Source organism: Pocillopora damicornis, chromosome 4 (assembly GCF_964200805.1).
Source record: "Pocillopora damicornis chromosome 4, jaPocDami1.2, whole genome shotgun sequence".
Lineage (NCBI taxonomy): Eukaryota > Metazoa > Cnidaria > Anthozoa > Scleractinia > Pocilloporidae > Pocillopora > Pocillopora damicornis.
Genome location: NC_142673.1, coordinates 10,124,896 through 10,147,619, shown reverse-complemented (window position 1 = coordinate 10,147,619; position 22,724 = coordinate 10,124,896). Strand labels below are relative to the sequence as shown.

The following is a 22,724-nucleotide window of genomic DNA, read 5'->3' as shown; positions in this document are numbered from 1 at the left end:
TAGGTTTCTCTCAGTCTATGATTATTATGAATAGGAAAACAGACATTACACATCCTTGATACACTTCTGAGTTCTGCATGCTGCATGTAACAGACGAAATTATTGTGGTATAGATTGGCAGTCCCGTAGTTTCTTACATAACCCAAATATAACTCAATCCAAGACGTGTTTATTAAGATACCCGTTCAGCAGCCTAAAAAGCGGAACATGTTTACCAGAGATTCTTTTCAAGTGCGTCATCCTTAGCTACTAGTATCATGACAAGTTCGACACTCGACACCGCGGGCTCACCGAGTAACAATGTCTGTTACACCACAAAATTTTTACTTTAGATACAAAATGCAACGAGAAAAGACGATAGGCAAGTATGTATTGATGTTTTCTACGACCCTGTGTATGAGCACCGGTGATATTGTAGATTTTACGTAAAGGTCAATTTCAACATTTTTTTGCCTCTTCATATTTATTTCAACACAGTCATCAAAGAGAGTAAAGGATAACGAAGAATTCGTTCTCGACTCTTCGGTATGTCAAGATTATTTGGTATCATAAAGTGAGTTGGTAATGTAAACTGGGCACCGTAAAGAGTTTCTAAAGCTGACGTTCCGAGCGTTAGCCCTGTAACTATATTTCAGAAGTCGCCATGTAAACCAAAATAACAATGAATTCCTAACTCGATCTCGTTTTAGTTTACCTTCTCTTTCCTCGAGGACCCTAATAAACACCGTATTACAGATCTAAACATGATAATGATGACAAATAAAACAACAACTGAAACCAAGAGTACAACGGACAAAACATCAAGAAGGAAGAGCTTATAAAGCGGCAGATCCACGCCACGTGGTCTTAGGTACTGTAAATCACCTTGAGCCTGTGTATATTCCACCCAATCAGCGGCTTCCTTGACGGGTGAACGTGGCAACAGTTGAACAGATTTTGATATTCGCTTTGCTTTCTCTCGGTAGCTAAATGAATCAAATTGCAACTGTTAATATCTGTATCAGTTTGAAGAAATGTTTCCAAGAAGTGATGAAAAAGTATTTAAGTTCTGTGATACTAACCTTGGATCTGTTAAAACCTTCTGTATCAAATTAACAAACTCCTCTGTTGATGTGGCTTCAAGGTCCATCACCTCAGCAAACCCGGCCCGCTTTGCGGTCTGGGCGTTGTGTGGTTGATCTCCGAAGAAAGGTGAACATATCATAGGAACACCATGGTAGGTTGATTCCAGCATTCCATTGATTCCTGCGTGTGCGATAAATAGCCGTGTCTTAGGGTGGCCAAGAATGTCATTCTGGGGAAGCCATGGCAGCAGTTTGATGTTGTCGCTAACGGTTATTTTTGAAATGTCTGCAAATTTGAGAAAGAAGATAATGAATTGCGACGTTGTGTAAGAGTTATGCGAAAAATGTACACGCAAATACTGTCATCTTCACTAGGTACCCTGTCATATTATCTTCGTTTGATCGTCATGTTCTTTTTCAGTATTGTTTGTGGGAAGTAACTTCGATTAGAAGCTAATTACGGTTGTAGCACCAATACGATAGTTATAAGCAGAAGATTATTCTCTTGTTATAATTATTTTACATTGAACGTCTGTCTTGTTTTTTAATGAATACTTCAAGAAGTCAATCGCCCTTTGAACTGTCAGCACTACAGATATATGATGTTTCTTTCATTCAAATTCTCTCTTAACCCTTTAACTTCCATAGGCGACCAAGACAGAATTTCTGCTTACTAAATAAATATAATATCAAACAGACAAGTGATGAGAATAAAAAAAATATTACTTAGGGGAAAATATTAGTTGATTCAATACCAGATTCCAGGAACTAACATCATAAGAAGCGAATGGCAGACAGTAAGGAGAATTACTAATGGTCCGACAACCATACGATTTTTCCGACAACCATACCATTGGGCTTAAGTTTCCATATAATCTTCTGTGGTAGTTTGGAGAAAGTTTCAGCCATAATTTTCAGTGATGAATCACTCAGCGCTCCAACCACTGTACCAAACGACACCAAGATCACGCCCTCGTCCCCAGCCTTCTGGAAGAATTGATCTATCTCGTCTGGTAGAGATTTAGCTGGACTAGCAAGGAATGGACCCACAACCCGTGTATCTAGAATGAAATGAAGATCTCACGATATACATTAAGGAAGATGATTGGTTTTAAATCTTGTTTGTCCCCTCGAAGCCCAGAATCTTATCCTATCCGTTGGATTACTTTCTTCAGTAGGCTCTAGAAAGTCTAGAATTAAAGTTCTTAAATGCTCATTCCTTGATCATCTGATCAATGAAGTTAAGAAAGTCAAAAACCCAGCTGGTGAGGGCCTGCACCTAAAAGGATGACAAATATCTCCATGATGTGAACTTTCCTTTTTTTCACTCAAATTCATTGAATCCTTAATTTGCAGTTATAAAAATATTTAGGAATAATGTTCAACTAGCAGTAGCCTTCTCTCTTGCCGCAAATTTTAAGTACTCGAGTTACATAAGACTACGATCATTCCCTCCTTTTCGGCGAAGTCCATCGCGAAGTTTGTCGTGGAGTTCGTCGCTAAGTTCGTCGTACAGCCAAGTGGGAGCGAGGCTCACGAAAAGCAGGTAGTCTCCAGATTTATAGTGACCGTGGTATAGGAATTTTAAAAAAATAAAAAAATGCCCATTCTAAAGAGCGTTGGTACTTACTCGGATAAAGAGGCCTTGAATGATCTATCAAGAAATTCATCTGTGCGATTATCAAGTCAACTCTGCCAAGTGTTTCTTGTATGCTCTTGCTGGGTGTAATGGCGTACTTTGCCTTGATCTTCTCATAAGGCGGACACGTATCGTAAATGTAAGATCCATATAGAATAATCCATTGTAAAAGACTCCATGCTCTTTCCGAAAATGTTAGCTTGTCTGAAAGAGAAACTCCATACTGTGGTATGTAGGAAGGAGGGGCAGGTAAGCCGAAGGCGAATGCTGAGGGAATATCTAATGTGGCAGCTGATATTAGAACAAGTGGAAGTGAGAATTTGTCCGCAATTAAAGTTGAGCAGAGGTAAATAAATTCACCAACAATGATGTCTGCGTGAGATATCTCTTCCATGACATCTGTATTACTAAAAAGGTCATCACAGTAAACGGATTGGAACATTAGGAGCATTTGCCATTCTTGTCTTGGGCTTAGCGATTTGAAGGTTGGAGAACTTGTTGATGCTGACCGCAACACTGGAGCAAAATTGTCATCATTGAAGACTTGTATAAGTGAATTATTTACAGCATACGTTTGTGTCGCTCCCACATATATCTTTACCTGTGGAAATATTTACAAGTATTTTAGGCTTTATCCGGCAATGCTTGCACAATGGATATACACGAGGGGTATAACGTAGAATTCGTAATACATTTGATGGTTTCTAGATTTAGTGTAGGCTGTTTGTTTTGTTTCAAAATATACCTGTATCTGAAAGCCTACCTTTGTTGGTTATAAAATATTGAAGTTTTTTCAACCAAAGAAGTGCGAGAGTTCGGAACAAAAACAATCACTCCTACTGTGCCTCTCTTATAAGTTTGTAATAGTCTTTCTCTCTCCAAAACACACCCGGCTGAGAAGCCATGGGAATTAATGAACCTCCAGTGGAGATATTGGTGTGCATCGGAAAAGGGTAATTAAATCTCAGATGAAGTTAAAATGTATTCTTCCGAATATTGATCAAGAGTGACGAGGCTATATTCTTTCCGTCTGATTCAGCAGTATATGATCGTTTTCAAGATTGACCGAATGAGAGCAAAAATTCGATGCTGAACTCAGTAATAGCAACTCGCAAGCCGTGCAAATGTTTCGTGCACATGTTCTCTTGGCGAGTGAATCTTCCTTTGGACAATCTCTTTACAAAATAAACAATACTTCAACATTAGCATTACATTTCCTAAATTGCCAATAGTCCGGTGAAAAATTAGTCGGTTTAGAATTCGTCACAGCAGTACTTACTTAGTCTGAGTAAATTTACGGTGGGTACGTTATTTGCCAAGGATTAGTTAAAAATAAAGGGTGTTAAGGTTATTGTAACACTTGCGGCGACGAAAATTCTAATTCAGAAGGTTTTCAAGCTCGCAAGGACTGTAGTTAATTATTTTACACGGCGAGGTTGGTGAGGAGGTCGCTGTGTCAGCAAATGACATGAAAGCAGTCCATGAACTCGTTATATTCTTCTCATATTCTGCTTTTCTTTATGAAATATGCTCCTCGCCTAAACACGATTAGATAAGTTTCGTATCTAGATATCATTCAGCTGCCCTAACGTTGCTTACTGCCAGAGGCTGAGTTAGAATGTTCTAAGTCTCATTTCAAATTTGCATACCTGATGACCTCTCTCCGCCAGTTCCTGTCCAAGACGGGAGACAAACATGTAATGGCTCTTCCCAAACATGGGAATCGTGACAATATTTGCAGCCAGAGAGCTGGAAAGAGTAGCGAAAAACACCGATATAATAATAACCGCCATCTTGTGCAATTCACTCAACACTAAATACATGGTTACAAAGTTCGAGATCAGTGACTTTCAGTCGAGTCAGGTCACGCAAGCAGATGGATTGCGTAAGACTTACCACACGACGACAGAAACTCATCTACTTTCTTCTACGTTCGACAGCTCTGAAGGAATGATGAAGGTCGCAAAGGGTTTGACGTGACGCGTGTTAAAACTTAAAATTACTACATGACATGTAACTTTTATTGAAAAGAAATATTAAAGGAAGTTTGAATTTTTCCCATAAAATTCGTGACGCATGAAATACTGTTAAGTGCAGACCAGGGGCCGTCTAAGTCCCTGACCGCCTTGAAAACAGATTTATCCTGCTTTAATCTGTTTATTATCGAACGACAGGGCTTACTGGCTCAGCTATTTTAAACTTTCTATTTGGTTCGTAGATGATATCTGCGTCTATATGTTTACTCGCTCTAGGGGTCTACTAATAGACGTCAGACTGCACCGAGAGGCTGTTTCTCTTCCCTTTTTTACATTTTGAGATCATATAACAGTACAGACTAACATAGATTGCAGTTCATCTACAAGTTGTAGTACAAATAGTGTCATTATCTGGCGACCATACCGCTGACAAGGAGCCAAAATGAGAAATTTTTCTCGTTTGAGAGCTCTGAACGTAATTATAACTGACGATACGAATTATTATGCCCTTTAACAGACCTAACGTCAACTCGCTCTGGAAATTTATGACTAGAGGCTTCAGACAATACCGGGAAGCTTAATTTTCCGAAAAGCAAGGTTTCGTCGTTTATCTTTTAGTTAATTTCTTACAGTCATATTTTTTTACAGTTCGAAAATAGATGACAATATGATCTGACGTGGATTTCACTGAGTCATCGACAAGTTCTTGTACGATAAGCTTATGGGGATATGAGAGGCTTTGAACAAAAGAATACCAACATGACCATGTTTTTCACTTAGCCCAGCAGTGGCTTTTAATTTAATCTGAATGAGCAGTCAACATCCTGGAGGCCGTTCATTTAACTGAGATATCTTTGGCAAAGAAAATTATAATAATCACACCTAAGTCATCGAGAGCAGTGCTGTTCTCACCAATCAGATTGCGCAGGTTATGTTACTCATACCATCAACTTGCGTTGGTTATGTTGCTCGCAGCAGTCAGATTGCGCAGGATATGTTAGTCGCACTGAGCAGATTGCGCAGGGTAGGTTGCTCTCAGTCTATAATGATTATAAACAGGAAAGCAGAGAAATTACACATCCTTGATACACTTCTGAGTTTACAGCAAAGTTCAGACAAGAGTTCTGCATGCAACAGACGAAGTTATTGTGGAATAGATTAGTAGTCCAGTAGTTTCTTCCACAACTCAAATATAACTCAAACCAAGAAGTGTTTATTGAGATACGCGTTCAGCAGCCTAAAATGCATGTTTACCAGAGATTCTTCTCAAGTGCTTCCTCCCTAACTACTAGTATCATGATGAGTTTGACACTCGGCACCGCGGGCTCACCAAGTAACAATGTCTGTTACACCACAAAATTTTGCTTTTGATACAAAATGCAACGACAAAAGACAATAAGCAAGTATGTATTGATGTTTTCTGCGACCCTGTGTATGAGCATCGGTGATATTGCAGATTTTGCGTAAAGGTCAATTTCAACATTTTTTTGCCTCTTCATATTTATTGCAACGCAGTCATCAAATAGAGTAAGGGATAACGAAGAATTCGTTCTCGACTCTTCGGGATGTCAAGATTATTTGGTATCATAAAGTGAGTTGCTAATTTAAACTGGCCACCGTAAGGATTTTCTGAAGCTGACGTTCCGAGCGTTAGCCCTGTAACTATATTTCAGAAGTCGCCATGTAAACCAAAATAACAATGAATTCCTAACTCGATCTCGTTTTAGTTTACCTTCTCTTTCCTCGAGGACCCTAATAAACACCGTATTACAGATCTAAACATGATAATGATGACAAATAAAACAACAACTGAAACCAAGAGTACAACGGACAAAACATCAAGAAGGAAGAGCTTATAAAGCGGCAGATCCACGCCACGTGGTCTTAGGTACTGTAAATCACCTTGAGCCTGTGTATATTCCACCCAATCAGCGGCTTCCTTGACGGGTGAACGTGGCAACAGTTGAACAGATTTTGATATTCGCTTTGCTTTCTCTCGGTAGCTAAATGAATCAAATTGCAACTGTTAATATCGGTATCAGTTTTGAGGTAAGGAGTTAAACTGAGTAGCAATATCAAGTGATGTATGAAGGGCCTTGATCCCAGGGTCTTTCTATTTTCTCACGGTCATGGACCAAGAGGAAACGTTTCCTTGACGGGTTGAGAATTGATCCGCCTTATTTAATATAGCAACTTGTATGTGCTGACGTACGTGACAGAACAAACTTCGCGGCTTCATAGGTTACCAAAATTTGTCTTTGTAGGTATGGAGCTCCGCTGCGCTGTGAGCTACGCTGTATCAAGGAGCTTTCTCTATGAAGTTCACTTTATAAGGATTTTATTTATGATCGTGAAGGAATGTTTTCAAGAAGCGATGAAAAAGTATTTTAACTCTGTGATACTAACCTTGGATCTGTTAAAACCTTCTGTATCAAATTAACAAACTCCTCTGTTGATGTGGCTTCAAGGTCCACCACCTCAGCAAACCCAGCCCGCTTTGCAGCCTGGGCGTTGTGTGGTTGATCTCCGAAGAAAGGTGAACATATCATAGGAACAGCATGGTAGGTTGATTCCAGCATTCCATTGATTCCTGCGTGAGCGATAAATAGGCGTGTCTTAGGGTGGCCAAGAATGTCATTCTGGGGAAGCCATGGCAGCAGTTTGATGTTGTCGCTAACGGTAATTTTTGAAATTTCTACAAAATTTGAGAAAGAAGATCATGACTTGCTACGAAATCCGAGAAAAATCTATACGCAAATACTGTCTCATCTTTATTAGGTACTCTGTCATATTATTCTCGTTGGATCGTCACGTTCTTTGTCAATATTGTTTGAAGGGGGTAACTCCAATCAGAAGCTTATTACGGTTGTAGCACCAATACGATAGTTATAAGCAGAAGATTATTTTCTTGTTATAATTCTTTTACATTGAATGCCTGTCTTGTTTTTAATGAATACTTCAAGAAGTCAATCGCCCTTTGAACTGTCAGCACTACAGATATATGATGTTTCTTTCATTCAAATTCTCTATTAACCCATTAACTCCCATAGGCGACCAAGATAGAATTTCTCCTTACTAAATAAACATAATATCAAACAGACAAGTGATGAGAATAAAGAAAAATATTACTTAGAGGAAAATAAAATGACTCAATACCAGATTCCAGGTACTAACGTCATAAGAAGCGAATGGCAGACAGTAAGGAGAATTACTAATGAGATCTTGGGAGTGAAAGGGTTAATTGATATAAAGTTGTGGGTTCTTCCTACAGAGTACATAACACTACACCCGGTAAAACGCCTTGTGTTCCACGAAACTCCTATAGCCCAGTTTGGTGGAATAATTTCAGTTTTGGTTAAGGATATGCACGATTTCGCCTACAAGACATTCAGTCCAAAGAAATTTCTTCCTATCGACGTTGCTGTGTTAAATCTAATACATGATTTATATTTTCAGACAGACATACCATTAGGCTTAAGTTTCCATATAATCTTCTGTGGTAGTTTGGAGAAAGTTTCAGCCATAATTTTCAGTAATGAATCACTAATTACTTCAACCACGGTACCAAACGACACCAAGATCACGCCCTCGTCCCCAGCCTTCTGAAAGAACTGATCTATCTCGCTTGGTAGAGATTTAGCTGGACTAGCAAGGAATGGACCCACAACACGTGTATCTAGAATGAAATGAAGATCTCACGATATTCACTATGGAAGATGATCCGCTATAAATCTCGTTTCTCTCTTCGAGGCTCAGAATCTCATCCTATCCGCTGGATTGCTTTCTTCAGTAAGCTCGCGTTACATGACTCTAGAAAATCTAGAATTGTTCACACTATCTTAGAGTGCGATTCAAGCAAGGAAATTAATGGCGGTAAAACATACAGATTTATCCAAGCCTCGATAGCATTAAAGTCTTGAAATGCTCATTCCTTGATCGTTTGATCAATGAGGTTAAGAAAGTAAAACTCTGTTGGTGAGGCCCCGCACCTAGATGGATGACTTAAAAAAAATCCATATCGTGAACTTTAATCTTTTTTGGCTCAAATTCATTGAAACCTTAGTTTGCAGGTATAAAAGCAGTTAGGAGTAATATTCAACTTGCTGTATCCTTTCACGCATACTGCCGATTTTAAGTACCCGAGTTACACTGGACTACGACCACTCCCTCCTTTTCGGCAAAAGTCCGTAGCGAAGTCGAAAAAAAAAATCAGCGAAAAAAATTGCGATGTTACTGCGTCGCACAAGCCAGCGGAAGTGAGGCACACGAGAAGCACGTAGTCTATAGGTTTATAAAAGCCGTAGTAAAGGAATTAAAAAAAAAAAAAAAGGATGCCCATTTAAAACAGTGTTGGCACTTACTCGGATAAAGAGGCCTTGGATGCTCAATAAAGAAATCCATCTGACCGATTATCAAGTCAACTCTGCCAAGTGTTTCTTGTATGCTCTTGCTAGGTGTAATGGCGTACTTTGCCTTGATCTTCTCATAAGGCGGACACATATCGTAAATGTAAGATCCATATAGAATAATCCATTGTAAAAGACTCCATGCTCTTTCTGTAAATGTTAGTTTGTCTGAAAGAGAAACTCCAATCTGTGGTATGTAGGAAGGAGGGGCAGGTAAGCCGAAGGCGAATGCTGTGGGAGTATCTAAAGTGGCAGCTGATATTAGAACAAGTGGAAGTGAGAATTTATCCGCGACCAAAGACGAACAGAGGTATATAAATTCACCAACAACGAGGTCTGCGTGAGATATCTCTTCCATGACATCTGTATTACTAAGAAGGTCATCACAGTGAATGGATTGGATCATATAGAGCATTTGCCATGTGTGTCTTGGGCTTTTCGATTTAAAGGTTCGAGAACTCTTTGATGCTGACCGGAACGCTGGAGCAAAATTGTCATCGTTGAAGACTCGTACAAGTGAATCATTTACAGCATACGTTTGTGTCGCTCCCACATATATCTTTACCTGTGGAAACATCATTTTTAGGCCTTATCGGGCAATAGTTAACCCCCTTTCCCTACTAAAATAAGCCCCCCCCCCGCCCCCTAAAAACAGAAAGCTGAAACAAAAACACACGAGAAAGTGACAATGGACATAAGGGACATAACGTAGAATTCGTAATACATTTGATGATTTCCAGATTTGGAGTAGGCTGTTTGTTTTGTTTCAAAATATACCTGTATCTGAAAGCCTACCTTTGTTGGTTATAAAATATTGAAGTTTTTTCAACCAAAGAAGTGCGAGAGTTCGGAACAAAAACAATCACTCCTACTGTGCCTCTCTTATAAGTTTGTAATAGTCTTTCTCTCTCCAAAACACACCCGGCTGAGAAGCCATGGGAATTAATGAACCCCCAGTGGACATATTGGTGTGCTTCGGAAAAGGGTAATTAAATCTCAGATGAAGTTAAAATGTAATCCTTTCGGATATTGATCAAGAGTGACGAGGCTATATTTTTTCCGCCTGACTCAGCAGTATATGATCGTTTTCAAGATTGACCGAATGAGTTAGCAAAGAAAGTAAATTTAATAACTGAGGTCAGTGCAGAAGATTTAATGCTGAACTTCATAGCAACTTGCAGGCCGTACAAATGTTTTGTGCGCATGTTCCCTTAGCGAGTGAATCTTCCTTCTTTAGGCGCGTTGGACAATCTCTTTACAAAATAAACAATACCTCTACATTAGCATTGCATTTCCTAAATTACCAATAGTCCAGACAAAAATTAGTCGTCTCAGGGTTCGTCACATCAGTACTTATTTAGTCTGAGTAAATTTACGGTAGGTACAATAATTTCTTAGGATTAGTTAAAAAAAAAAAGGAGAAAAGGTTATTGATGTCACGTTTGGCGTCTTATCAAACCACAGTAAAGTAAACAAAATTTAATCAGCCTTGTGGCACAGACTAGGAGATACCTAAAAACTGAAAAGTTGAAGAACAAATTCAATCTAACTGTGCTTTGCCCGAGAATTATTCCTATGCCAGTCACTTTTCCCATTTGTTCTAGCGAAAATTTGTATCCTCACAAGGACTGTAACTAATCATCACATAGCGAGGTCAGTAAGTCGCTGTGTCAGCAAATAATATAAAAGCAGTCCATGAACTCGTTATTCATCTTATATTCTGCTTTTCTTTATGAAATATACTCCTCGCCTAAACACGATTATATAAGTTTCGTATCTAGATATCATTCAGCTGCCCTAACGTTGATTAGTGCAAGAAGCTGAGTTAGAATGTTCGAAGTCTCATTTCTAATTTGCATACCTGATGACCTCTCTCCGCCAGTTCTTGTCCAAGACGGGAGACAAACATGTAATGGCTCCTGCCACACATGGGAATCATGACAATATTTGCAGCCAGACAGATGGAGAGAGTAGCGAGAAACACCGATATAAGAAAAGTCGCCATCTTGCGAAATTCATTCAACACAAAGTATGATCATACAAAGGTCGTGATCAGTGCCTTTAAGTTGAGTCAGGTCACGCAAGCATTGCGTAAGACCTGCCTCAGGATGACGGAAACTCGTCTGATTGGCAGAATGACATTTATACTTTCTTCTCAGTTCGACAGCTCTGAAGTAATGATGAAGGTCGCAAATGGTTTGACGTGACGCGTGTAAACTCCAAATTAGTACATGAAACGTAACTCTCATAGTAAGGAAAGGTTGAGGGAAGTTTGAAATTCCTCTTTAAAATTCGTGACACACGAAATACTGTTTAGAGTACAGACCACGGGTCCGCTAAAGTCCCTAACCGCTTTAAGAACAGATTTATGTCTTGCTTTAATTTGTATCTTAACGAATGACAGGGCTTATTGGCTCCGCTATTCTATTACTTTCTAGTTGGTTCGTAGACGACATCTGCGTCTATAAATGTCTACTCGCTCTAGAAGTCTACTAGATATACACCAGAATGTACCGAGCGGCAGTTTCTCTTCCTTTCCTTTTTTCATTTTGAGATTACATAACTATACAAATGAACAGGGATTGCAGTGCATATACAAGCTGTAGTACGATGACTTTATGACGTGTCATAAGCTGCTTTGAGCAAGGCAAAAATATTAGCAACACTGTTTTTTTCACCTGATCTAAGCGAACAGTCAACATATCGGAGTCCATTTCTTTTTGTAGTTTGAAAAAAAAGTTGTAAATTACATCCTAGTCGACAAAAGGCGGTACTACTAGCATCATTGAGAATGGACAGGGGATGTGGCTCCACCAATCAGGTTGCACAGGGTATGTTACTCGTACCAATCAGAATTCTTAGAGTATGTTGCTCACACCAAGTAGATTTGTTGGGATAAGTTGCTTGTATTAATCACATTCGTTTAGGTGTGTTTCTCGTACCCATTATGCTGCACTGAGTATGTTACTTGCACCAATAACACTCGTTAGATTATGTTGCTCGCACGAATCAGATGGTAAAAGTACCAATATAATTCAGTGAAATCAAGATGCTGCGATGACTGATGTGCGTCTGCGTGATAGCACCATGACAGTATTAGCGGCAGAGTTGCGTGTTTGTCATGCACAGCAAATGATTTATTTTACATTGTGGTTTCTAACTCAACAAAGGTTGAAAAGATCCTCAAAATAAATTTAATTTCTGGTTCAACTGCCAGGGTAAAAATCCGTTTCGTTGCTTTAAAAAGTTTTCCATGATTTACTCACTTACTTGTCACTATTGACTAGGCTTTGCCGCATTACAAGACATTTTCCAAAAAACATCTTGAACTACCTTAATGAAAAAATATCGGATAGACGAAATGCTACTGTGACCTCTACTGTGACATCTACTGTGGCCTCTACTGTGGCCTCTACTGTGGCCTCTACTGTGACCTCTACTGTGACCTCTACTGTGACCTCTACTGTTAGCCAATTTTCCAAGCAATTCTCGCGTACTTTGAAATTTTCTACCAATAACTCTATCACTTGTAATTCCTACTACACAACATGAGTTAACCCGATACATGAAGATATCGTGTAAACTTTGAACATGCACTGGTAATAGTTTCGTTGTTCATCATTTCTAATAGTGGAATTTTTAGTTCCGGATTGTAATTCTGTTCATTAACCTTTGATTATCAGTTCATCCCTTATCATTCACAGATCAATTATAATTTATTTCAAATATCACATCCTGTCAAAATTTTACCATAAAACGGGTAACCGACGTTTTTGGTTTCTGTAATCCTGATATTTTATTAAATAAATTAGCATAAGTTAACTAAGAAAATTTGGTTGTGTATTACTCATACAGATCTAATTTTTTGCAAAGATAGCTCTAACCCTTGTGTTTTGATCGTAAAAGTTAAAATCAGTGTTACGTCCGTTTGCGCCTGGGAAACGAATGGGAGTTGAACTAACAGCGAAATGTACAAAGCATGACGGGAAGGTGGTGATGTCACAAGTGATGCTTAGTTCTCGTCAAAAGTTCTTGCTTTTGTTCATTGTTGGATCTTTTCCTTTCCCGTGAATCTTCAGATCTGTCTCGATGTGTCCCTAAAAAATTTAAACGGAGTTAAAAGTCAATAGCTTAATTAAATAAGGGAAAAAAAAACAACAAAAACAACAACAGCCTTAATTCTGCACTGCATAAATCTCAATTCTGCCCTGTATGCGTTACTTGATATGCTAGCTAAGTTTGGTTATAGACAAAACTGCAAACTATTGATGCAGTAGAAACAACGACACTTTTGCATAATTCGACCATTCAATTTTTTTCACTCCAAACAAATATGATAAAATAATTGTACAAGTACAAGCGTACAAGTTTCCTGCAACTTAATAACTTTCCTACTGGATGGTTAAGCAATGAGGTTAAACAAGTTTGAAATACGATCAATTTATAGATATGATATCCTGTGACCTACCTTCACTGCTGCGCCAACAGCGACAACATCCAGGAGAAATGTATCATGACCATATATAGAAGGTAGTTCATAATACGTCACTTTATGATTTTCTGTTTGAGCAAAATGGAATAAGTTCACTTGAATTTAAACGAAATTGTGTGTGAACCTCTTGAGCAAAACATAAGGACCCAGAGTGTGTCGAGACAACCCTGCATAGATGGATAGAGTGTGCTCACCACACTTATGCATTGAAAACGTGCTCCTCCCATTGCATATCTATTCTAGTCCGAGATTTATCATTCCTTGCTCTTATTAAATCTTGAGTAAAGGTATTCAGCCAATTCAGCAATCCGCATAAAATGCCACTTACAATAGCTGTTTAGTCATTTCACCCATTTTGAAGTAAAACAATTTATAAACTTAAATCACATATGCAAAGTCGTTGACAAAAATCTACGATGGAAAAGCAATTGGATTTCAAGGGGGCCTCCCAACGCAATAAGTAACGTTATTAAAATTGATTTTCAAATGTGTACATAGTTTCAATAACACCCAAATGAATACCATAAACTTTGCATCTACTTTCACCATTAGTGGTAGAAAGAAAGGCTCTAAGATAAGTAGACTAAACACATACGAGCTTCCTTCAGAAGTCTCTCAATTTCTCTCTGCTGAGTGACTGGAAAGAGCACGTCTGATTGCACACCTAACACCTGCAAGTGAACCTCACCTATAAATGACTGTTTGACCACGAACAAAAAAAATTGAGTGGAAAAATTCCAATGTTTTGTTATTGAATACATCGTCATTATTGTTAAAATTATTAAGCTAAGTGAAAGATGATGTTAAACAAACAGGCATGTTCTAGTCAACACAAATTCCGAGAGCTCCTAATGGCAGTGGCATCTACGACCTTCTAATTAGTATTTTGAATCCTGTTCCACTGCATTGTAGGAAACTCATGGTGGACTAGGCCAAAGTTGTTTATCACAAAATCTTGTGAGGTTTGTAGTTGTGAAGACCAGGTAGTATACTGTAACTTACAAGGGTGGGGCACTGAACACGTGCAACACCTTCCACAAGCGAACTGAAGCCTTCTCCCAAGTCAAACAGGTCCATTGCCTGAGAGCAGTAAATAAAAACATATGTATGTTAGCAATTTGTTTAAAGGATTACATAATAAAGCATAAACTGGTGAAGTTACCTTTGATATATACAGAAGTGAGTTGGGATCATACTTATAACAAAAGCTGTCTCCCTATTAATAAAACAAAACAATCTATCACTAAAAATATATCACAAGGCTATGTAGGTCATCTTACATCAGTTGATAATAAAATTCTACCCAGAAGTATGTCAATGTGTCTAGAAACAATTAATGAATATAATCAGATTTGTTTTATTCTTATGAAAATTTTTTTTTCATCCACCGAAAAAACTTGTCCAGGGAGGTAAGAGTAAAAACAATTGTCCCAAATTCTACCCTTTCCTCAGTTGAGCTCAAAATCCAACAGTTTCTCTATTCACAAGATCATCGGACACAAGGTATGGTCAAACTTACAAAAACTAACTTAGTTATAGCATCCATAAAACCATTTCTGTGTTGACCATCCCAAATGAGTTCAACTTGATGATGACCGTGTGAAAGGAATAGAAGAAGGGGATGAGCAAACCGTGTAACATTATGAATACTGATAGCAAGCTACAGTAGCTATACTGTTGGTTAATAGCTGGTAAGAGGAGTTATTAACTAAGCTTGGTACCTGATAATCAAGGTAGCTTTCAATCTCAAACTCAGGACAAAGGTTTGGAGACACTTCAGGGGGGTCATCAATGCGTTTTCGCCCAAACCTCTGCTCCCATTCAGGGCCACTGCGGTAAGTGATGGTGGCTACTTCCCTAATAATTGTCAAACAGCAATCAACTGGAGGGTTGTGTTGTGATTCTAGTAAATGTATTGATGCATACATATACTAGTCAAGAATTTAAGCCTAACTTGAGTTGCAACTGTTTTGAATGAAAGAAAACTTCTTTAAAAATGCCAAACAGAACACTAGTTACAAAAAAACCACAGCATAAGGAAAGCTTTTTGTTACAGAAAACATAATGCAAATTTAACCCTTTACACGCTAACATCAGTATCCAAATTCTCCACACTCTTCTCTGTACATTGCCTTTAGTAATTGATAGGAAAATTTGCTTCTTAGGTTGGTGATTATTTCCTGTATTCTCATGATCTTAAATCAATGAATAATTCAGTAGTATTACTTTAAGGATTTAATTACATAATAGATGCTGGATACTCTTAGGGTTAAGGATCAAACTACACATTATACGAAGACACACTGTCATTCTCAATGTTAGAGAACTAACCATGGACTACTGGAAAGCAACCTTCAGCCACACTTTCACTGACTCTAACATTTTATGACTTATGAAAGTATAGGAGGCCCAAATGAATATACACTTGTAATTTACAAGAAACTGACCGAGCATGCTTCATTCCTAGCCTCGGGTATGGTCCATCATAATAGAAGCCTTTGTTCCAGTTAGGATCACTCATAAGTACTCTGCGCTGAACATAACGGAGAGCTATGGATGCTGGGTGAGACTGGGCACAAGCAGAAATTGACACCACCCTATACAAAGAAACAGATATGACTACAATAAAATGCTTGCCCATGACTCAGACTCAGAACCACTAGACTGCACATGTATCAAAAAAGGGTACCCAGTATCTTCAAACATTACACCCTAAATATTTACCATTTCCTCTGGTGCCACTTGATAATGCATATCTCTATGTGTTTCTCATTTCTAGTATTAGATGTTTTTAGGAACTGCTTTAAGCAATTCTACAGATTTGATAGTACAAGCCAGTGAGTGTATCAATACCCTCATATTGTCACAAGAAATTGTTGCCCCTTCATGAAGATTTCAAAATGCTGAGATGTCACCCCTCTTAAGAGTAAAAACAACAACAACAGCAACAACAAACTTTGTTTTGAAGAGATTTAAAAGCATTACAATTAAATTATTTCATTGAAGGGTATCACAACAACAAGAGGTTTAGGCAAATAAGCCAAGTAAAAACAGGAAAAAACCTATTACCTTCCTACTCTGTCTGGGTACAGAGCAGCAGACAAAAGAGAGGACATGCCTCCTAAAGATGAACCAACTACAGCATGAACCTGTTGTCAATAAAATGATAAACTGATATTGAAAGCTTGGACACAACTGTTACCACCTCATTTTGACTAAAGACTTCTCCTAACTTTTTCTTGCACAACATTTTATTGCTTGCAAATGTTTACCTCATTTTTACAAATAATTGAAGATTTTCATTGATGTACAATCAAAATTAGAAGTCAAATGAGTTAATGGAAGGAAAGAATTTGAAGAAACTTTACACTTGATGGCAGTCTATTCTGCTGGAGAGCCATTTATAAAAATGTTTTATGGCAAATTACAAGACTTGTTATTTGTTCCATTCTGAGGGGAAAAAATGTGTAGGTTGAACAACAAGCATTTGATGTTAAAAGAATGATTAATATCCATTACCACATTGACACCTGTGAATATTTACTAACACCTCTTTCAATATTGTGCCGGCCAGAAAATTATGTTCAGTAAATTATTTTGTTTTACATATATGTCATGAATTGTTTCACATACAGTCAAATGTAGATTGAATAAACTCTTGGCTACATTAAAAAAAATTGTATTCATCTAATTTTCCAAAGAATGCTCACCAGAAAGCTCAATTAAACTGGTGGCTGGTAGATTGGCAACAAATAATACAAGAAACAGATACAATGCTCATTTGATTTAACATCATAGTGTTGAGTTACCTTTTGGATACCCAGAGAATCCAGTGCGAGAAAGAATGCATGAACCATGTCATCTACACTGACTATTGGGAATGTTGTGGCATAATGCTGGAATTGAAAACATATATCATTTAATAATAACATGGTATAATTATTAAAGATACAAAAAGTCCCAACAACCATGTTAGAAAAACATACTTCAGATCAAAGGCCAAGCACTACATCATTCAATTAGTTAAATAAATATATTTTAGTTTTAATATTAACATAATTCAATTTTTACCTTTTTAGTCAGTGGATTTATTGATGAAGGCCCACTGTAAAAAAAATACTAATAAATAAAAGAATTATATCCTCTACAAGTAGCACTAAGATATAATGTAAAAGCATTAATAGAGGAATTAGGTTGGAAAATGTCATTTCAAAATTAGTCTTAATGTCTTTTGAGTGAAGATAACAAAAGCACCAAGTTAAATTTTAAGAAAAATTATTATGTACATTCTTAAAAAAAATTAATTATGTAAAAAAAGTAGGAACTTAAAATCTTTAATAATATGAAACATATGTGCAGACCTTGATCCATAACATCCTCCCAGATTATTACAGCAAATGATGAAGAACTTATCAGTGTCCAGAGCACAGCCAGGTCCAACAAAGTTCTCCCACCAGCCAGGTGTTGGATTATCCTGTTACATACAGTAATCCTCACTATATTAAACCACCAAACAAAATATCCCAGGCAACATGAGAACGTGCTTAAACTAACAGATTTTTGGCATGTGTCTTAGTAAAGAAGGGAATTTAACATGGCTCTAAAAATTTCTGGTGAGGTTATACTTTGCCATTGAGAAATACAAAACATTTGGCTCTTAGACAACTCAAAAGCGTCATGTTTTCATGGTTTTGGTGGGTAAAGGGAAGCTGGTTCATGTTCATATACCATGACCCTCAAGTACCAAGAATTGTAAGCTTACTGAAAGAAAAGTATTAATTTGCAAGTAACACAGAAAAGTTGGGGGGGGGGGGAAGCACTAAATTTTCATTGATGAGGGGCACTATAGCATCCCTTAATACTCTACTGTATAAGAATTACAATTGAACTTCCATTGTCTGGATCTTGATTATTTGCATTTTTGATTATCCCAACTCACCTCTCTGTTCCCATTTTTTCACAACTACTAATTTATCATGTACAAGATCCTATACAACTTTTTCCCATCAAACAAAGCAGAGGCACTGAAACAATGCTGATGCTACTCCATTAAAGCAGCTTTGAATAATGATAGAATTAGCAACATTCACATGCTGCAGCAACTTGAAACAAACTGATTTGCACTGTATGTCAGAATTTTAAGTCTTATACCATTAATGTCTACAACATTTTTATAGCTACTTTTTGGCAATTTTGTTGATGATGCAGGGCGTGAAATTAATTTTTTTTTCTGATAGCCACTTGGCTCCTAAATTCTTCAAAGTGGTAACCAATTCAAAAAAAGTTGGTTGCCATTTTCAAAGACAAACAAAACCTTTTTTTACACTGTCAGCGCTCTTGAGAGACCCTCCAAAATTAAGTTAGGGGAAAGATCTTAAACGTGCTACAAAGTGGACACTAGGAGGGATGTCATACAACGCTCAAGCTCACCTAAATTCAAGATGGCATCTAGTTATAATTTTCAGGATTTGGTCACCAAAGGGAAAAATGTAGTCGCATTGGCGCCTGTATTAGGTGCAATTTCACACCCTGTGATGCACAATGCTGTGAGAATATACTTTAATTCTTGCATACTAGTTATTAAATGATAATGACTAAGTTTTATTTTGGTTCATTAATATTTGTATTTTGGATTCTCCGAACTATTTAGCCAAGTTCCTAAGAGTTTGAATAAGTGAGGTTTTCCTGTAATTTCAAAATATTAAATTTACCCATGAATGAATCATTCCTAGCCTAACACATTGTGAAAGCCTAAAAGACAACTTACTGAATGACTTTTAGCATGTGATGAGGCAGACAAGCCAGTACACAACAGAACAACATTGTCCTTAGCCTCATTCAATTCACCCCATGTTTCATATGCCACTTGTAACTGTGGTATGACACCATCATTGTACTTGAAGTGGAATGGTTCATCATTTAAGAATGTCTTATAGCCTGAATTTACTTTTGAATACATTGGTTCTGCACCAAAATGCCTTGATCTGCAAAAAATGGTAGAAATTACACAGCATTGATATGGTTTATTTTTTTCAGCCATTACTCTAAACCATGGGAACATGTTTCCCTGTGCCGACAAACCTTGCATATTATGAGGCATTTTTCGTAAATTAAATTCATGCAAATCACAATTTTGATATGTTGTGGAGCTGAGATATTCAGAGTCATTGCATCTTCACCCATGCTCAGGTAACAAATCAAGAGAGCAACTACAAGTAGTAGAAGACAGGTAGTCAACTTCGCTGACAATATGGGGAGAGACAAGGGACTGCAGCAGGTTAAGGAAAAAGGCAGGATGCTTGAAATTGGAGGAAGCAGTCAACATTAAGTTGCACAGTCCCTTCAACTTAGAAACTAGCACTAATGTAAATTGTTTAGTGTTTTTCATAGCTCCCAATGCCTAACTTTAAATTTAAATTTTGAGTGGCTGTTATGTTGTGAATGCTTACTAATGAATTTACCTGATACCTTACAATACTTCATACATTCATTAATCCATTTATCTTTTTATTTATCTAAAAATAATGGAACTTCAAATGTTTGATTTCAAATAAATTAAAAAAATGCTCAGTCAATTGAATTAATTGTCCTCACAGAAGTTTCACATCAAATCCTTTCATGGGGAGGCCTGTTCTCACTTGTCTAGATTGCCAATAAGTATTGCTTTAGTAATTTTTTGTGCAGAAAAGATCAACCCTTTAGTCTGAATATTACTGATCTTCCTTTCTACAGTTATCTCATCTCTCAAGTGCAAAAAATGATCAATTTTTAAAACAAACATGCATGGTTAATTTTATTAGCCACATCTATTTCCTGAGGTTTAAGTATTGATATGTATAACAATTACTTTGGTCAACTCAGTGGTTAAATACTTAAATTAACATTAATAAGATAAAATATATTCTTTAGTTAAAACACACTTGAACTACATTCAAGCTACCTTCTCCGTATCAAAGTTCCCGGCTGTAAGATGGAAATGAATTGATACGATTAAGGATGTCGCGACAGGAATTTTCCACGAGCGATGGAAAAGTCCCGCCATGGCCTTGACAATAACACAAACTTTCAATCTGATCTCCATTCAATAACGAAAAAAATTTCTTCTCAAATGTTAGATTAGTTTTTTCTAGTAGATCTCTCTGGCTTCAAACATCGATCACACCAACAACGGTATCATAAAAAATGTTCAGGGCGTTAGGCCCTGACATGTGAGCAGAACTCTACAGGCAAGTTCGAGCCACTGGCACAGGATTGAACGGGCCATTGGCTCTTCGCAAAAGAGTGTTTGGCGCCGGTTTTTTTTTTTCAGTTTTTCGGTTACAGCTATGGCTAAGGCTTCTGTATCCTACCAGATCTTACATGTAAATGTACATTTAACTTCACATTTTAAGACTTAAAACGGCTGATTTACACCAATTTAAAACCATAGAATATTGAGAACTTACCGAGGGGATTGCTCCGTCAGGCAAGGGAATGAATTGTCCTGTCCCTTGAATTCTTGTGAAAAGTCAGGCACTTTAACCATCCTTTCGTCGTGTACATATTGATGTTGTAGGAAAGATCCTCCACAAATCCTTGTTCCTCGGGGGGTTTTCTTTGTCGATGGCAAAAACCGTAAGGGTAAACGAGAAATGTTCCGAATCATGATCAAGTTTTCGCCGGATTTTTCAAAGTCCCATTTCTACCCACTTTCTACTCGGCCACTACCATCTTTCCACGCACACAGGCTGTCACCTTGTTCTTTGTATAGGATGATAGAGCATTTTTTGGCAGGTCGTGAGGTCCTGATCGAGATTTTAACAAGTTTTGTTTATTTATATACCCGCTGCATAATGAGGTACGTGATCGACACGTGCTCTACCGATTAAAAAAGTTTTCGTCGTATCATAATCGTCTAGCATCATCCAAAACACATTTCTAGTAAACTTTTCCTCTCTTTTTGTGAACCAGTCAATGTTGAGGTCCTGAAGATTGATATAAATTGAGCAGAACTGCATTTGGACTTTGACCCGTCACTCAGCCCTTTAACAACCCCTTTCCAGCGGTTATCCTTCGGTAGGGAAAATAATCTTTATATATGGCACATACTATGTCCCGGGCTGGACATTTCCTGCGCCCTCTACTTTCTCTCAGCACCTCTTTGCCGTAAAATCCTGGCACTAAGTTTTCAAACATAAAGTCAAAACTTGATGCATTAGACCCTCTCTCCCCTGTACCTATTTTCGTCCAAATGTGCATCTGTGAGGAATGATTCAGTCAAGCAAGAATAGATTCTTATTATTATGATATATGTATTTTTAGGATTCTTTGAAAAAGAAATGCAAAACAAGGAAATGTAAATATATGCCTAATTTGGAGTAACATTTTCTCATTCAAAAAATGGCTGAGGCAACACCAAAATATCATTGAGGGGTGTAAACCACACCGTAAGAAATACCAATACCAATACCAATACCAATAAATACCAATAAATACCAATACGTAACACCAATACGTAAGAAAAAGAACAATAGCCGTATTGTTCTGATGTTAATTTAGGACCCAAACTATTTGAGCACTCTTCTTCCAGTTCAAATCTTGGACTCTGATCACTTTCTTTTTTGGCAAAAGAAGCTTAAGGGAACCTGCATTTACAAGGATGCTAGTCATGGTGTACACCATGTCCTGAACATCCCCTGACCAACAAAATGTTGTTTGGTTTACTTTTGCTGATCAACTGCAAAACAGTGGGAATGCTTTCAAATTTACATTTCAAATGTGTATTTAGGAATTGCTAACATACTGGGATCATGCTATTTAGAAATGAAACTGTAAAGACAAATGAAATGTTTAAGAGTTCAGTATTCCTTTCTAATTTCGGCTTATACTATTTTGCGAAACGAAACGAAACGAAACGAAATCGGGTCAGATGAAACTTGAAAACAAAAGAAATAATGCAGATATATTTTCTAATAAGGTAAAGATAACTTTCACAAGGATTTTGGAGTAATCGTTCATTAACAAGAAGGATTTTTATTCATTTCGCAAAATAGTAATTTTAGGAGAGTTACTATTTTGCGAAATGGACCATTTTCACCCCTGCGGTGACAACGTGACCTCTTTCATGTCACGAGAATACATCTAAACATTACAAATTAGTATATCAAC

The 22,724-nt window shown here is 37.5% G+C and overlaps 3 protein-coding genes across 4 annotated transcripts; all 3 read right to left on the bottom strand.

Annotated features, from left to right (window-relative positions):
• LOC113679949 (UDP-glucuronosyltransferase 2B33) lies at positions 1 to 4,550 on the bottom strand. Its single transcript, XM_027196933.2, has 5 exons — positions 4,353 to 4,550; positions 2,695 to 3,304; positions 1,916 to 2,125; positions 1,062 to 1,350; positions 1 to 965 (listed from the first exon to the last, which is right to left on the bottom strand). Exons 1-5 carry the CDS (start codon positions 4,524 to 4,526, stop codon positions 686 to 688), a joined length of 1,563 nt encoding a protein of 520 aa, XP_027052734.2. The 5' UTR covers positions 4,527 to 4,550; the 3' UTR covers positions 1 to 685.
• Positions 4,551 to 5,447: 897 nt separating this feature from the next.
• Positions 5,448 to 12,193, bottom strand: LOC149046762 (UDP-glycosyltransferase 3A1-like). The gene is made up of 5 exons (XM_089202821.1): positions 10,947 to 12,193; positions 9,041 to 9,650; positions 8,146 to 8,355; positions 7,086 to 7,374; positions 5,448 to 6,682 (listed from the first exon to the last, which is right to left on the bottom strand). Exons 1-5 carry the CDS (start codon positions 11,088 to 11,090, stop codon positions 6,403 to 6,405), a joined length of 1,533 nt encoding a protein of 510 aa, XP_089058947.1. The 5' UTR covers positions 11,091 to 12,193; the 3' UTR covers positions 5,448 to 6,402.
• Positions 12,194 to 12,200: 7 nt separating this feature from the next.
• Positions 12,201 to 21,624, bottom strand: LOC113679950 (uncharacterized). 2 transcript variants are annotated; one of them, XM_027196935.2, is made up of 13 exons: positions 21,023 to 21,624; positions 19,345 to 19,561; positions 17,939 to 18,051; positions 17,649 to 17,682; positions 17,387 to 17,473; positions 16,647 to 16,726; positions 16,025 to 16,174; positions 15,299 to 15,434; positions 14,740 to 14,793; positions 14,580 to 14,657; positions 14,173 to 14,248; positions 13,554 to 13,645; positions 12,201 to 13,182 (listed from the first exon to the last, which is right to left on the bottom strand). In XM_027196935.2, exons 1-13 carry the CDS (start codon positions 21,220 to 21,222, stop codon positions 13,108 to 13,110), a joined length of 1,392 nt encoding a protein of 463 aa, XP_027052736.2. In that variant the 5' UTR covers positions 21,223 to 21,624; the 3' UTR covers positions 12,201 to 13,107. The 2 variants fall into 2 exon arrangements, 1 of the variants encoding a protein (XP_027052736.2); XR_016185549.1 differs by lacking the exon at positions 14,173 to 14,248.
• Between the last annotated feature and the right edge of the window lie 1,100 nt (positions 21,625 to 22,724).